Genomic DNA, 16446 nt, shown 5'->3' on the forward strand with positions numbered 1-16446 from the left:
TAGGAGTGAGAGATAATAATCAGACTTGTGTCATAAAAAGATAACTAATTAGCAGCAGTTGGAAGATGGGCTGAAGGAGAAAGAAATGAAAAGATAGGGGAAAAGTTAATAATTATATAGTTCAGATGACAGACAATTAAGGCTGAGCTGGCCTTCTGGTAGCAAAATAAGATCAATTAGGTAACAAGGGTTGTTTGAATTGTTAATCGATTATTTCCTGAATTTGTCTGCTCAAGCCTTAATAATTAAATGCTATAGCCGGTCCTGCTTTTGACAAATCAAACCATTGCCTTTACAAAGCACTGATTTAATTAAATTTGTTAATGATACTTCTGAATGCTGTGTAAAAACTTCTTCCACTATGAATTTTGGAAAATTATGATTAAATAATACTATTTTTATATTTTTCTTAAGGCATTGATTACACTAGGACATTTAAAAAATGAAATTAAATTGCATAAGTTAATATACTGATGGAACCATGTGTCATATTTCCTCTCCTTCCTCAAAATAAACATTAGTTAAGTACAAAATCTTGAAAAAATTGGTAATTTATATAATGATGAAGATACTACAATGAGAAAATGTATATGATTCGTTTAGTAAATATAGTTATGTAAACATAGAACACAACTGTAGTCAACAGCTTTCTGTGTGGTTTTGGTTGACTTTGAAATAACATTTGAGTTTATTTCATGTATTTTTAGTGTGATAAATAGAAGTTCAGTGGTGACATTTGAACTTTTACTAGAATCAGAACATCATCCATGTAATAAATTTTTCTAGGGTCAAAAGGGTAGATAGGTCTTTCTTCAGTCACTTTGAGCTCGTAGATTACATCTTCCATGCCTTGTACTGCCTTATCTACAACAGTGAATTGCTACCAGTTGTGAGATAAAATGAGTTTTTAAAACACTCCGCCTCCCTAATCAGCTTGGCTTTACTTTACAGTTTGGTTAATTTTTTTTTTAAAATCAACTGAAAAGTGTAATCTTTATAATTCAGAATCAAAATCCACAGAAGTTTGTAGATTATTTCCATCTGCCTTCTTCCAGGGCTCTGGCTCCTTTCTGGCATGGTTCTATAAAACAGAACATCTCCCAGAACTTGAGCGGTGACTCTCTTTGCATTTCACCCGTAAAACCAAGTTGCATTAGCACACTTTGTGAAGAAGTGGTGTTTTGGTTTGTGTACTTTATGGATCAGTTATATGGTACTCTACTCATTTTATATAAAAGTTATTATGATATTAGTGATGTTAAAAATAGTTCGACTTCTTTAAAAAAGTCTGACTGTTTAATCATCGTTACTCACCTTTTCCATGAAAAGCCTAGGAAGATATTCAGGAAGGATTTGGAGCAGGCTGATAAGCAATAAATCCAAAGGGAAGGAGATAGGTAAGCCACAGCACAATGGCACTAATGACAGGCTTGCTGCTCTGCGAGTGGAGGAATTAATTAGACTGGGTAATTTTAAGAACACTAAGAATAAAGCCCACTAGCAAGGACTAGAATAATGGAAAAAACTGTTAATTAAAGTAGAAATTGAGGGGTGCCTGGGTGGCTCAGTCGTTAAGCGTCTGCCTTCGGCTCAGGTCATGATCCCAGGGTCCTGGGATCGAGCCCCACATCGGGCTCCCTGCTCCGCGGGAAGCCTGCTTCTCCCTCTCCCACTCCCCCTGCTTGTGTTCCCTCTCTCGCTGTGTCTCTCTCTGGCAAATAAATAAAATCTTAAAAAAAAATAAAATAAATAAAGTAGAAATTGAGTTCTCTTACTGTAAAACAAAAGACAGTGGCGCTTTAAAAAGAAAAAAGAGGAGGAAAGGAAGGAGAAGGAAAAGCCTAATAAAGAAGAGTATATATTTATCAGGAAAATACATGTTTATTTATATGCAGGCAAAAATAAAAATTCACCAAGTATTTCCCAGAAGAGAAAAAGCAGGTGTGTTTTAAGTGATAGAAAGGAGGTTTACTGGTGTTTATGGTAATTAAGGATCAAAACTAGATTCTGATTAGGACAGAATGAGTCCATACATCAGCACATAATTGGTTTTTTAAAAATCCCATTGTTTTATCGGTCCAGAAGTCTCAGCAATTGGCTAGGTGCGGTTTGGAACTGGTATACTGAGGTCACTCAAAATTTGTGGTCAGGACAAACTACGATACATTGCAGGCTCAATGCAAAATGAAAAGGCAGAGCCCCTTTGTTCAAAATTCTTAACAGTTTCAAGATAACAATAGCAGAGCAGTAAGCCAGGGATGAGGGCCTCTAAGTACATGGCCCTGTATGACTGACAGCACATGTCACATGCCCATGAGGGTGGCATTTCCATAGTTCTTTAACAGCCTTACTCTTTTGAACTGTCGTAATAAAACATGGCACTGTAGACAGGCCTCTAAACTCAGCCTTGACAAGGGCTGCAGTAAGCCTGATTTCAGGGGAGCTCAGCAGCTGAGTGCTGCTTCTGCCTTGGGTGGTCTGTATGCTCACCTTTGTATCCTAAACATCTAATACAGTCTTCTGGGTCTCTGACCTATGGTAGTCACTCAGTAAATAGTGGATGGGTAGATGACGGATGATAGTAATTGCCAGCCTTTCTCAGGGAATCCGGTTCAGTTTATTTCTGGATGAGAAGATATAGTGTAGGTTCTTTGGAATTTTAGTTCCTATTGCATAGACCTTGCAGATGCCTCCTCCAGCCAGGCTGAGGGTTTCTTTTAACTCTGGGCCTGGCATGTCCTCATACACAACCTGTTCGTCTTTTAAGTTATCCTGAACCATATTTAAGCTAATAGGTTAGAATAACAATTGAGCCCTAACCAAGTTAAGGTAGGAGTAGGCAGAAGAATGGTCACCACCCTTCCAAAGATGTCTCAATTCCTGGAACCAAAGCCTATGTTAGATCACATGGCAAAAGGGTTGCAGATGAATTAAAGCTGCTAATCAGCTGACCTTAAAAGTAGCTAAATATCCTGGATTATCCTGGCAGGTCCAATATATCACAAGGCTCTTAAATGGGAGAGAGAGAAGGAGAGGCAGAGAAAGAGATGTGATGAAGGCAGCAAGGTCAGAGTGATGCGCTGTGAGACAGCGTCCTTCTGACATTGCTGGGTTTTTTAGATGGAGGAATGGGGTAGCTCTGGAAGCTGGAAAAGGCAAGGAAATAAATTCTCCACTAGAGCCTCCAGAGAGGAACACAGCTCTGCCAACACCTTGATTTTAGTCCAGTGAAATCTGGGTCAGACAGCAACTTCCAGAATGGTAAGAGAATGAATTTGTGTTATTATAAGCCGTTATGTTATGGTGATTTGTTACAGCAGCGGCTGGAAACTCAAACAGCTGGTTCCACACTGTGGTGAAACTAGAGATCACTAACTTCCATGGCTGGGTATTAGTGTCTACCCATGGTTTTTTCCATTTCTCTTGGTAACCAAAAGTAGAGTTCTGTCTCTTTTTTCTGTATTTTTATTTTCCTTCATTGGACCACTAAATTTAGGGGTTCAGGCTAGCAGATGTTGTATTCTCAAGGAAGCAAGTAATGCAGTCTGTTCCAGAGAACACTGGTTTCTTGGGATACTAATAGTTGAGAGATAGTGAAGAAAAAGGCCTCCACTTCCAAGTTCACGTCCAAAATCCAGGCTAAACAAGCTTCTTTTTTCTTAAACACTTCATAAAGATATGATCTATGTATAAGGTTTAAAAAAAAAAAAAAACTTAACTGTTTAAGAGAATATCCAGCAAGAAGTATCTTTGTTCTTCTACCCAAGTTCTTTTACCCAGAGTTGGCCATTACTAGTTTCTTGCAAATCCTTCCAGCCTAGAGCTATTCTGTATACATATAAATACACACACACACACAATTATCTACACATACTCTTCTGTACCTTGCTTTTGTTTTACTTAATAATTTAATTAACAAATTTATTTATGGAAGAATTTTCATAGCTTTTAATGTACAATATGCACATAAAACACTAAGAGGACTTCATGGAGAAAAATGCCTATTTTTCAAATATTCTGGACCACAGATTTCACTCTTTGAGAGCGTCTCATAGAACAACTTTTGAGATACACTGTTTAACACCAAGCTGCCTTCGTCTGTACTAGAAGTAAGAATTAGTGACTCCCATACACCAGTGTAGCATGATAGGTGTGGATTTTGGAGTGAGGGAAATGTAGACTAATATCCTGGCTCCTGGATTGCCTGGTTGTTGCTCACATTCATGTTTACTGGCTGTGTGGCTTTGGGGAGGTTGTTTATTGAGACTTTGCTTCTCTTAATACTGTCTACCTCACTCAGTCATTTGTTCATTAACAAATACATGCAATTATTAGAACGTTTATGAGCTAGGTCAGGTAAAGCAGAGTCTCTTCACCTGAGAAGCTTTCTAGTCTTGTGAGGGAGGCTTCATTTGTAGCACATGAAGCAGTAATAAGCAATGGCCTGTCTTAAAATTAAGGTTGGGGAGAATCATTTTCTACCAAGATGACAGTTTTCTACTTTTATAGGCATAGATCAACAGTAGCAAAGTCACACCATTTCACAACGTGCAATGAATGTAGGAAGAAGTGAGGTTTGATACAGGGTTTTTCAGGTATTGATTTTTCAAAGCATGTATAGACTCTAATATTAATCATCTGATGAATTATCAGAGTAATATTATTTATCTAAATAAAGTACAGTAAGAGTAACAAAATCTTCCAATTTATTATGAAATTTCTGCATAAATTTTAGCATCCTTGTGGATTGGGGACATATATTTCTTAATGGTTGTGACTTTAAACATTGCATTATGTAAAACCACAGAATCTTTTTTTCAAATCCATAATATATACATTTTACAGGAAAATTTTTGAATTATCTTTCTTTCCCAATACCTATAAAGCATCTTAGCATTAAGTATAGTCACTCTTCATAATTCTCCTTTGTTTCAATCAGAATTACTTATTTCAAAAGCATATTTCTGTTTTCTTCTTGCTCTTAGTAAATTTGAACAGCAAAATCATATTCTTTGGAAAGAGATATCTTTAGAAATTTAATTGAAATTAACTAACACTATTTAATTGCCATTTCACTTGCCAGAAAGAAAGTTTCAGCTTCTCTTCTTTCATTTTCCCAGGCCAACACAATGTTGTCTGGGCCCACTGAATTCCAGACAACATTCAACACTTGTTTTACTGAGTCCTGATGACTTCAATCTGTTAATTTATTTAGGATATGCTTTTGGTTTTTATAAGGTCAACTAGAAATTTGAAGCTACTTTTCCCACTTCTTCTAAGATCAAAAAATTTTTAGATACTGAAATTTAATTTGAGAATAACTGTGGTAACTCTGGTGTTGTCAAATCTTTAAGCATACATTTAAGACTTTTCCATTTAAAGAATGTTTCTGTAATTGAGTTTATTTCATAATGGGAACTCTGTCAAGGTCAGAATGTTAGCTGCCCAGTTATTTAATAGTAGCAAGTACAGAATACCTTGATTTGGCTATTTTTTGTGGTCCTTTTGATGAAGGTTTGATTTGTTACATCCTAAAAAACAAATCATTTGCTATTTGGCTTTTATTATTACCAAATAATGTATGTCCTTGCCAGTGCTCAGGTCTGATTCTCTTCCAGTACATTGCCCCTACCTTACCCCTCCTCTTTATCCCTCACACCACATCTGACCTTTACCCTGATCCCAGGGGAAGTCAGAGATGAGGTGGGTGGATGCCAGGGAAGTTGGTAGTATACACACACATATATATATATATATACACATATACATAGATATGAATAAAATGTGAGAGAAACAGCTACTTTAGGATGATCTGCTTTGGTGGCCAGGCAGGAACTGACCATTTTGCTAGATTCTTGCCGTGGCTGCTGCAGTCCAAGAATTTAAGACTTCCTTCTTTCCAAAAGAAAACATGGTCTTTTCTTTTCTGTAATGAATCACAGGTATAGCAGCATCCTTCCCAGCTATTCTTCTCAACTCCAGATAATTCATAGTGGGTGAAAACGTGGATTTGTAGATTGAGCAAAGTTGTATAGAAAGCCAGCGTTTGGGTGGCATGTGGAAAGAACATGTGAGCACACAAAACAAACTTGGCCCTTGGCTCTCATGACAGTGCTTCTCTCTGGTTCTCCCTGTATCTCTCACACCATTCCTTTTCATCATTTCTGTCTGCCCTGCAATTTTAATACTCCCCAGAATTCTACACTGAACTGTTTTCTCTGATAGTGTAGTTCTCTTCAGCTCGTTTGCCTGCAGTGCCAGTAATATGGCAGTGACTGCTGTCTCTCTACACAAAGTCCCATCTTCTCCCCTGAGCTCTCCATCTATGTAATGGCTTACCTGTTCACCATCTATCCCCATTCACATATCCTGCAGGCTCTTGAGACTCACCAAGCCCTTTACCCCTAATCTAAGTTAAAAGTTTAAAAGCAAACCCTTTACACCTAATACTAAACTTTTCCCTCTTCTATTTCACCATCTTCACAGAAGCCAAACTTAGAAGATCCAGAAATCTGAGAACATTGTCATGGAACAGCAAAGAACTATTATGTACCTACACTGTTACTCTAACACACTACACACACACACACACACACACACGAACATACTGGTGTTCAGAGAGGAATACTGCCTAGTTTTGCATGTTTTTGAACTTTGAATAATAGAATCATATTATGTGTATTCCTTTGTGCCTTGCTGTTTTGTTCAACACTGAGATTCATTCATGTGTACAGCTGTATTATCATGTATAGCTGTATTTACACCATGGGGTGTAAAAATTCTGTGACTTATTTGCCCATTTTCCTGTGGAGAAACATTTGGGTAGTTTTCAGTTTTTCAGTATTAAAAAAAATGCACCAATGAACATTTGTGCACATATCTCCTGACATAGATATGCAAATGTTTCTTTAGAATGTGTGCGTAGCGGGGCGCCTGGGTGGCTCAGTCGTTAAGCGTCTGCCTTTGGCTCAGGTCATGATCTCAGAGTCCTGGGATCGAGCCCTGCATCGGGCTCCCTGCTCCGCTGGAAGCCTGCTTCTCCCTCTCCCACTCCCCCTGCTTGTGTTCCTTCTCTCTCTGTGTCTCTCCCTGTCAAATAAATAAAATCTTTAAAAAAAAAAAAATGTGTGTGTAGGAATGGAATTCCTGGGTATACGTATATAGGTCTCCATATACCTGGGTAGTTGTTGCCAGATTGTTATCCAAAATGATTTCACTGTTTATACTCTAACCAGTAGTAATTTATCTTGTTATAGTCCATGTCCTCCACGATTTCTGCTATTGTTGAACATTTTCATTGTTGCTAATCTGGTGTAAAATATTTCATAGTGGTTTTCATTTCCTTGGTTACCAGTGAAGTTGAGTTTATTATCATATGCTTATTTGCCCCCACTGTTCCCTTCTCTTGGAAGTTCTGTGGTCTTTGGCAACATTGTTAAATTATGTTGGATTTTTAAAATGTTATAGGAGTTTTAGATAGTAATCCTCTGTCAGTAGCATATGTTGCAATATCTCCTTTCAGTTTGTAACTTGTCTTTTCATTCTCTTTAAGGTATCTACTGATTAATAGAAGTATTTGCTTCTAATGCTTCTAATGTAATTGAATTGATCAATCTTCATGGTTTCCCTTTCTGCTTAAAAAACAAAACAAAACAAAACTTATCTATCCTAAGATCCTAAAGACATTCTCCTGAATTTTATGGGTGTATTGTGTGGGTAGAGAGATAGTTAGGCCACATAAAAATTGACCTTTGATTTTTTATTTCAGAACCATCGTTTGTGTCATAGTCGAATGGCATGATTTTTCAAGTGTCCCAGTGCCATTAATCATTTCACATTTTTCTGGATCTCTCATTTTGCTCAGCTTGGCACCTTGACGTGTTTCAGGAATATTATTCTCAGAATATGTAACAAAATGCAAGTAATTCACTCCAAAGTATATTAATGTTTCTCATTTGAGTAAGAAAAGGTTGATATTCCAGCCATGGTAACACCAGTATTAAACTAGGCTGAGAAAATGCCCTTACAAAATGAGCCAGTAACTGGAAATAACATTTCAAAAGATGTTGGTAATTCAACTCCCAGATAGTTAAAAGAGAAGCCAATCTTCATTCAAACATTTTAGAGAGACTTTCCCAGGATGAGATACATTTTTTGACAAATCTAACTTTTGATCTACATTGTTCATTGTTAATAGATGGTGGTCATGCAGTTTTGATGTTTTGATTCAGAATGTAGTTCCTGTGTAGTTGTGTATATGTGTGTGTTGTCATACAGTGTGAAATCAAGCTAATAAAACAGAAATCTATGCAGTTGTGTTATTGAGAACATAAGTCTTCTTTTAGTAAAAGCTGTCATCATCTAGTTTCATTTATTCCCTTCATTTAAAAATGTCCTTATACTTAAGCATTAAACTCTACAAAGGTGGTTTCTTCCTGTCATTAGCCATTCATCTTTAATTTACAGTATTCACTTATTCCACAGATATTTATTGAGAACCTATGTTTTGGAAGGTAGCCTATGCTCAACTGAGTATAACTGTTTCAGAATTCAGGAACTGGAAGAATTCCAAGATCATTTATAGTAATCCTAACTTCCCACAAATTAAATTCAGAAACTGAGATCCAGAAAAGTGCAGTCACCTGACCAAAATCTCAAAGTGATGAAGAATAAATAAAAATCCTTGACCCTGGATTCAGAATTCCTCCTGTTGAATAATGTTTTCCACAAAAACTATCTAAAAAATCTTCTTGAGTCCTAAATCTTGATACAATGTTTATAGAGATTCCTAAAAGGATAAATCACTGTTTGTGAGCAAATTATATTACATAGTTACTTCAAGCTACTTACAAAATTTTTAGGATGAAAAGACACATTTTTTAAAAATGAGAAAAAGCAAAAAGTTTAACTGAAAGCTTCTTGAGGGCAAGAATCATTTGATAACTTTATCAATTTGTTTTATTCCCCTAACACAATGAGCTGTTCATAGTACATACTAAACAAATATTGATTAAATGAATAAAATTATATATTGAAATACAGGATAAAGACATTAGTTACCTTAAATGATTAAAGAAAAGAAAAATCAGCCTGAATTTGGAAAGTCTTTGTGGAACATTTATGACTTAAAATGGCCATAATTAATGTTATGGTGGAACTCCCAAGTTTCAAGTTTCAAATTACTTGTTTAGCTCACTTTCTATTAAGACTTTAGATACAGATTCTCTGAGCTATTTGCTTTCAAATTTCACCTCTAAGCATGAATTCTTGGAATAAGCATATTCATGAAAAAATAATGTGATAAATATGCTAAGATATATGTTTAAGGATATTAATTGTTTTGTTGTTTATAAGAGCGTTAAAAAATGGAAACAACCCAAATATCCATCAGTAGATTAATGGTTAGTACAACCAAAATAAAATGAATGATTAATGTAGATATGTATCTTTTAACATGCAGAGACTTTGCTAATGTGTAGAGTAAAAAAAAATTCTCTAAAAACAAAATTATGTATTTCAGAATGATCCCATTTGTGTGAAAATGAAAACCATGAAAATACAAATAATGTAAAATAGAATGATGGACATTTTTATTTTCTTCTTTATGCTTTTTAGAATTTATAAGAAATCTTAGAGTATTTATTACTTATATAAATGATTAAACTTTTCTTTTGGTTGTGGGAAGAGTTCTAAATTTATTCTGTTGACTTACCACAGATAAAAAAGCTGTAGAAAAATGATCTCCATTCATTGAACAACTTTTGTTGAACATCTGTTATGTACTAGGCACTAAAAACAAAAGAGTCAGAATCTAATTCTTGAGCTCCTTGTGACTTTAGATAGAGATGGGAATCATAAATGGAGCAATAGGGATCCATGTCCTTCAGACTTGTCACTTCAGAGTGGACCTTTTGTCTTATGCCAGTTTTTTTTCTTTAAACTAAACCGATTGATCTCTGTGTTCTGGCTGTAAACTATGAACAAAATCAGAGATTTTTCAAGGTCTGACTTTTTAATTGAAAAAAAATCAATTCTCCATTTTGCCAGGAGGAGAAAAAGCAACTCTGAGACATTTGGGGCCAGAGAAAAATGTTTAAATGTGTTGAGTTGACATTGAAAACTTATGCATGTAATAATTATACTTTTATTCTGTACTGTATCATTTTCTCCTATGAAATATATTTTTAGATATTTAATTACACGTTACAATAATTGTGTCCGTATTTATTGTTAATTTTAACATTGAAGTTCCCAGAGGGAGGACTTGTCATCTTGATAATGCAGTAATGCCTAGCACCCTGGCATTCCTGTGAGCGTAACGTTGTCTGAACTTGGCTTGCTCAGGATAAGACAGAACACGTCGCAGGTCTAGTGGCAGCCAACCACGGTTAATTGTATGCAGCCGGGAGGCCAAGGAGGACCCTGTGGCAGATTCATTTTTGATAATCTGTTGCGACTAAGTGTGGGTGCTGGATTTTTGAAATACTCATAATCTAAACAAAGTCAGTGTTTGGGGATTTTTAATTGGTTATCCTTTTAAATTAAAGAAGCTGTTAGACTGAGCTTTTTTTTTTTTTTTTTTTTTTTTTTTTGTAGTTTATGCAGTTGTAGAGGCTAATAATAATAGTTTCCAAACGTTTTGTGGGAATTTACAAGCATTTTCATATATGATACTTCATTTAATCTTTAGACCACCTCTGAGGCAGATATTATTCCAGCTTTACAGGTGAGAAAACAGAAATCTAGTTAGGTTAAATGACTTGTCTAAAGTCACAGAGCTAAGAAGAAATAGACCTGGATCCACATGTAGGTGTCTGGACTTCAAGTACCATTCTCTTTCAGCTATACCCAGCTGCTATGACTCTCTCTCTGCCTTTTAAGTTGGAAATATGGGGGCATTACTGAGTTTTAGTGGCTTGACTCAGCCTAGTCATAACTGCCCCTGAAGCCACCTCTAATTGTCAATATTAAGCATGTTTTCTTTACGTTCCACAAAGAACCACTGACAAGGTTTATACAAGAGTCCTTCTGATTGAGCTGTTACCCTGCAACTTACCGTTTTATAAGTCCAGTTAACAGTCTGGGATCATCATGCCTTTTATCCTAGGACTCAAAGAGAACATTTACATAAATACAGAGATCAGCCCATTGATGTGGTAACTCCAATACTGAAATGGAATAAAATTTAGTTATTAAATAAAGATATGTAAATTCAGTAAGTGAATGTGGACCAACATTTCACCAACAACTGCTAAAATGTGAAGTCGTTATCAGTTATATACACTTATAATCGAAAGACCACTAAAGGAAATTCATGTGATCAGAACTTTCTGATATTAAGAGATTAAAATACATGTTAATAGGTAGAATTTAAGGGAGCCAAAGGAAGATGTAAATTGTGATGGGATTATTAAAGAAATGGGTTGAGAGACCTTCTGTATCTTGGCATAAAAAGGCTTACTACACAGAGGATATTTTGTTTCTTGACCTTAATTATGAGTATTGTTGTAGGCCCTTAAATTTTTGTTAGCTCAGAATAGAGACAGATTAATCCAAAAGCAGTTAATTAAATTCTCTTCATCTCTTTTTTTTATATTAATGCAGCGTAGGGAAATGAGTCTCTAAACCAATTCTGAAATAGAATTTAACTTTTATTTCACTTATGTATCTCTTAATTTTCTTTTACCCTATATGGCATTTTCTAGAATAAAATTCTCTTGATTTTTTTTTTACTCTAGGCTTGATCCTTCACTACCTGAGACGTCAAAAAAGGAGCACAGCTCAGCTGAAAACATGTCTTTAGAAACTCTAAGAAACAGTAGTTCAGAAGACCTCTTTGATGAGATTTAACTGTCTCAAAAAGGTACTTTGATGTTCACGAGACTATGTTTTCTGTTCATTTCTTTAAAAAAGCAAGATTTCAACTCAGCAGCAGCTATTACTGTACCTTACAATTTAATTACATACACACTGAATTGAAACCATTGTGCAAAATGGATTATACATGTATATGAAGATGTGATTTGATGACAGTGGTACATTATTCTAAACTATTCATTCACATGCCTGTAATTACATAAAACCTCAGACTTTTTATTGCAAAGGACACATTTTATCTTATTTAATTCACACATATTATATGTGGTAGCTGTCTAACATCCTGTCTAGGAAGATTTTAGAAATAGGACAAAGAAAATGTCTACAGTTCTTTTTTGAATAATCATATTCTGAACAGTGAGCATTTTAATTTGTGAAGTGATGTATAAAATTTATTTTTAGTTTGTACACAATCTCAAAATCTGATGACAAAATTGTTGATGCATTGAAGATTTTGTGTTCCTAATAAAATATGTTATTTAGCTTAGCTTTTTCCTTTTTTATAGTAACAGGCTTTGCAAGGTGCTTATTAATATAAATGAAACCGCTTTTTTATCAAAAATATATTTTTCAGAGATTGTTGATGAAAGATTTCGTACACATTAAGGGCCTTCTTTGAAAATAAGGACCGTGCGATATTATCATCCTCAATAACATCTAGCACAATTAAAAAAAAAAAAAAACTTACTGTTTCTACCTCCTACCCTCTCATTTTGTCCTCACTTCTCTCCAGTTGAACATCCATTTTCTCTGTGGTTCTCAAAGTTAACAGTGACCACCGTGTTGCTAAATTCAATGGTTGGTCCATTTTCAGTCCTAATCTTACTAAGCCTCTCAGCTACACCTGACATAGTCAATCACTTCTCCTCAATAAACATTTTTTTCACCTGACTTTTGCAATAACATAGGCTGTTTGTATTCCTTTCTTTTTGGCCCCTGAGTCTTTGTCCTTGACGACCAACAGTTAAGTGTTTGTGTGCCTTGGGCTTAATCTTCAGCTTTCTTCCTTTTCATTACCTACATTGTCTCCCTAGCTTTTCTTTGGCTTTAAATACCATTCGCATGCTAATATCTCCAAAATTAGAAGAGTTCTATTTCCGTAGTTGTATATCTATCTATCTATCTATCTATCTATCTATCTATCTATCTATATATATATGTACAGTTGACCCTTGAACACTGTAGGGGTTGGGGCACTGATACCCTGGGTAGTCAAAAAAGTGTGTATAACTTTTGATTCCCTAAAAACTTAACTACTAAGAGCCTACTCTTGACTGGAAGCCTTACAGATAATTTAAATTCAATTAATACATATTTTGTATTTATATGTATTATATATTGGATTCTTATAATAAACTAAGCTAGAGAAAGGAAAATGTTACTAAGAAATCCTAGGGAAGAGACAATACATTTAACTAGAATCCTGAAAAAAAAAAAAATCTGTGTATAAGTGAACCTGCACGGTTCAAACCCATGTTGTTCAAAGGTCAGGTGTATAATTTATCATTAGTTTATCGCAAAAGGAGCTTCTTAAAAATCTGACTGAGTACATCTGTCTGTTTTGGATGATTATTTGGATGTTTAGATACATCTAAAGTGGAGATCTGAATGTGTTCCATCATTTTTCCCCCCAGTCTTCCCCATCCAACAAATTGTGCAACCATGTACCTAGTTGCTCCATGCTAAAAACCCAGTGCCTCTGCTTCCCTCATCTTCACATCCTGGCATTTTTACCTCCAAATTACAGCTTGACTCTGTCTACTTCTCTCTCTCTCTCTCTGCTACATCTGCCTCCGGACTGGTCTCCCTGCTCATCTCCTACTCTGCAATGCAGACAAACTGAATTTTTTAAATTTTAGGTAAGATCATTTCACGCCTGGATCAAAACCTTCCAGTAGTAATCCATTGCCCTTTGAATAAAGTTCACACTCCTTACCACAGCGTATAAGGTCTGATAGGATCTGGCCCCTACCTATCTTTCCCCTTGATTTCCGGCTCCTTTCTCTTTGCTTGCCTTGCTCTTTACTGTCCCTCAAGGAGGCCAGATCTCAGAACAATTGTATTGTTGGGCGCTATACTCAGAATGTTCATCTTTATATGGTTGGTTTCTTCTCTTCTTTCAGGTCTAGAACCAAATGTCACCTCCTCAGAGGTGCTTTCCCTGAAATACCCTTTCTAAAGATGAGCACACTCCCAGTCACTGTCTCATTGGAGTGTTTTTTCATTGTGCATATTACTACCTAGAGTTATTTTTTCATCTCTCTCTCTCTTTCATGTCTCCCAGTAGGAAATAAGCCCATCATAGCAAAGGCATGACCATCTGTTTTATCTATTTTCAGTTCCTACAACAGGGCGCAAGATTCACAAAGGCTTTTAGTAAGCATTTGTTGAATGAATAAATGCATGTCTATCACAACATAGGCACTCGAAGTGTTTCTTTATTAATCTGTTTTGAAAAGAAACTTAAGGTTGAAATTTAGTCAGTTGATTTGATACAAAGAAATAATTGTTTAGAAAGCTCAAGTACCTTTTATGATTAATTATAAATAATATATGCATAAATATGTATGCATGTAGGCTTGATCACAGAGAGTGAATGAGAAAGGATTACACATATTGTTGATATCAGAAATAGGATTTTATTAAGTCAATGGAACAAAAGAACATTTTAAATAGAAATTTTACTTCATTTTTATTTCTATAGTGGCTTCCATTTAAGAGGGGAAACTTTAAAATAAATGTAAATGTAAATATGTAAAATATAAAAATATAATTATAAGTCTATAGACATAATTTATAAGTCTGAAATTCTACTCAGTTACATAGGAACTTCACTATAATAATGAGTTTCATATAATCTGAGATTTGTCTTGGAATTTTCCAAAGGGATTTTGTACATAAAGTACCAGAATCTCAAAATAATGTCATCTTATCTGAATAACCAAAGTTAGTATACAACTGTGTGTGTGTGTGTGTGTGTATACAGACATGTACAATTTTTTTAAGTGAAAGAGAAGAAGAAAACAATTTTGGCTATTAACTCACTGGTAGTGGGAGAGTGAGAGAGTGATGTACAAAGAGTGTTTCCTAGTAATTGTAACAACAGAATCTATAAAGTTCATAATATTTACAAAATTTTGATAGTATTTTTCCAGGGCAGTGGATCTTTTCAACCAGTATTGTGTGTCAGATTGATTCAGCTGGTTAGAACAGGACATAATAAGCCCATACTTATGGTTCCCTCCTTTATATCTAATGTGGAGAAATTGAAGGGATAGTTTTACATTTTGTGCTATGTAGACAGATACCTATAGATTTGGTGTTAAGATATCCAGATCTGGTCATTCTATGCCATGACTTTTCCTCACATTTTCCATTGTCTGTACTCAAAAACAGATTGTTGCAGGAAAACCCTGAAATGGAAGGCACGAGAATTAAGTTGTAATGCAGCATGTCTTTTGTTTTCTTTTTAATTCTTTTGACCTTTTTTGATCTCTGTTGTAAAACAAGGTGTTTGCATTTTTGAAGTTTTTTTCAACTTAAAATTGTATAATTCTTGGCTCTGGTCTATAATCAGATGGTATGACTTAGGCCTCATTAGGGAAGTTCATGAAAGAAAAAGTCCCATCTCAGGAAGAGATGTCTTTATTATGTAGTTTAAAAAGGTCAGGAAACTACTTTAGATGAATTTTTCTTGGTGACCTGTAACTCAAATTTATAAAATACTAGACCCTATGTTTTAGAGCCAGGTAGCTCTTAATTGGGTAAATTTGATTCAACAACTGTTTATAAAGGATCAGTTATGCACAAAATACAGAACTGGGCCACATGGAGAATTAAAGGATAAATCCATCCATCACCAAATATTTGTTAAGCATTTGTGTCAGTCTCTATTTTGGGCAGTAGATGCAACAATGAGTAATACATGTGCTCTGTTGATGTGGAGCTTATGTTCTAGTAAGTGAAATTTGGGGCCTGCTCTCAACGAGTGGAAGTATATGGAAGGGGGTTGAGATTGGGGCCCCAAACCACTCTGTGACGAAGTATGATATCAAGGTATGGTAGGATAAGTGGCATAAAGAGAAGAACAAAGAATTAAAAGTTATGGGTGAGGATCCATAGAAGATAAAAGATCCAACCAGGGGGGTAGGAGAAATTGGTAGGGTTGAGGACAGTGAGCTGAGGATGAAGCTGTCTGCCAGATCAGAGAGAGTGCAGAAGGTACTGGGGTTAGGGCCTTGGGGTTAATGTTCGAGTTTGTAATTGTGAGTCATTAGAATGAAGGAGACAAGTTAGAAGGCTTTCTGGGAGGAATATTGACCAGGTGGATTTAGTGTGAAACTAAGTTATGTAATAAAGACATAACAAGAATTGAGCTCTATAGTTTGAGCTGACACTTCCATGGGAAGATATACAGTGCCAGAAATCTTCATGTCATGGAGCCCTTCCTGGATATCTGGGAATGAGAAAGGAAAACCAGTCAGTGGGTCCTCTACAGAGACTGCCCAGAAGCAGCCAACCCTCCTCCTTTTGTTGTCTCTAATTCTTGCACTCAGTATTATTTAGAAT

At 35.5% G+C, this 16446-nt stretch overlaps 1 protein-coding gene across 3 annotated transcripts in view; it reads left to right on the plus strand.

The window, feature by feature from the left end:
• The window catches only part of XRCC4 (X-ray repair cross complementing 4), a 776985-nt gene extending 764573 nt beyond the window's left edge, over window positions 1–12412 (plus strand). For all 3 annotated transcript variants that reach the window (XM_035014787.1, XM_035014788.1, XM_035014789.1), the window contains one exon: window positions 11739–12412. In XM_035014787.1, the coding sequence (XP_034870678.1) occupies window positions 11739–11850 (112 nt within the window). In that variant the 3' untranslated portion in view covers window positions 11851–12412. The remainder of the gene's footprint in view (window positions 1–11738) is intronic.
• Window positions 12413–16446: the final 4034 nt, after the last annotated feature.

This window comes from Mirounga leonina, unplaced genomic scaffold, assembly GCF_011800145.1.
Source record: "Mirounga leonina isolate KUSES-001 unplaced genomic scaffold, KU_Mleo_1.0 Mir_168, whole genome shotgun sequence".
Lineage (NCBI taxonomy): Eukaryota > Metazoa > Chordata > Mammalia > Carnivora > Phocidae > Mirounga > Mirounga leonina.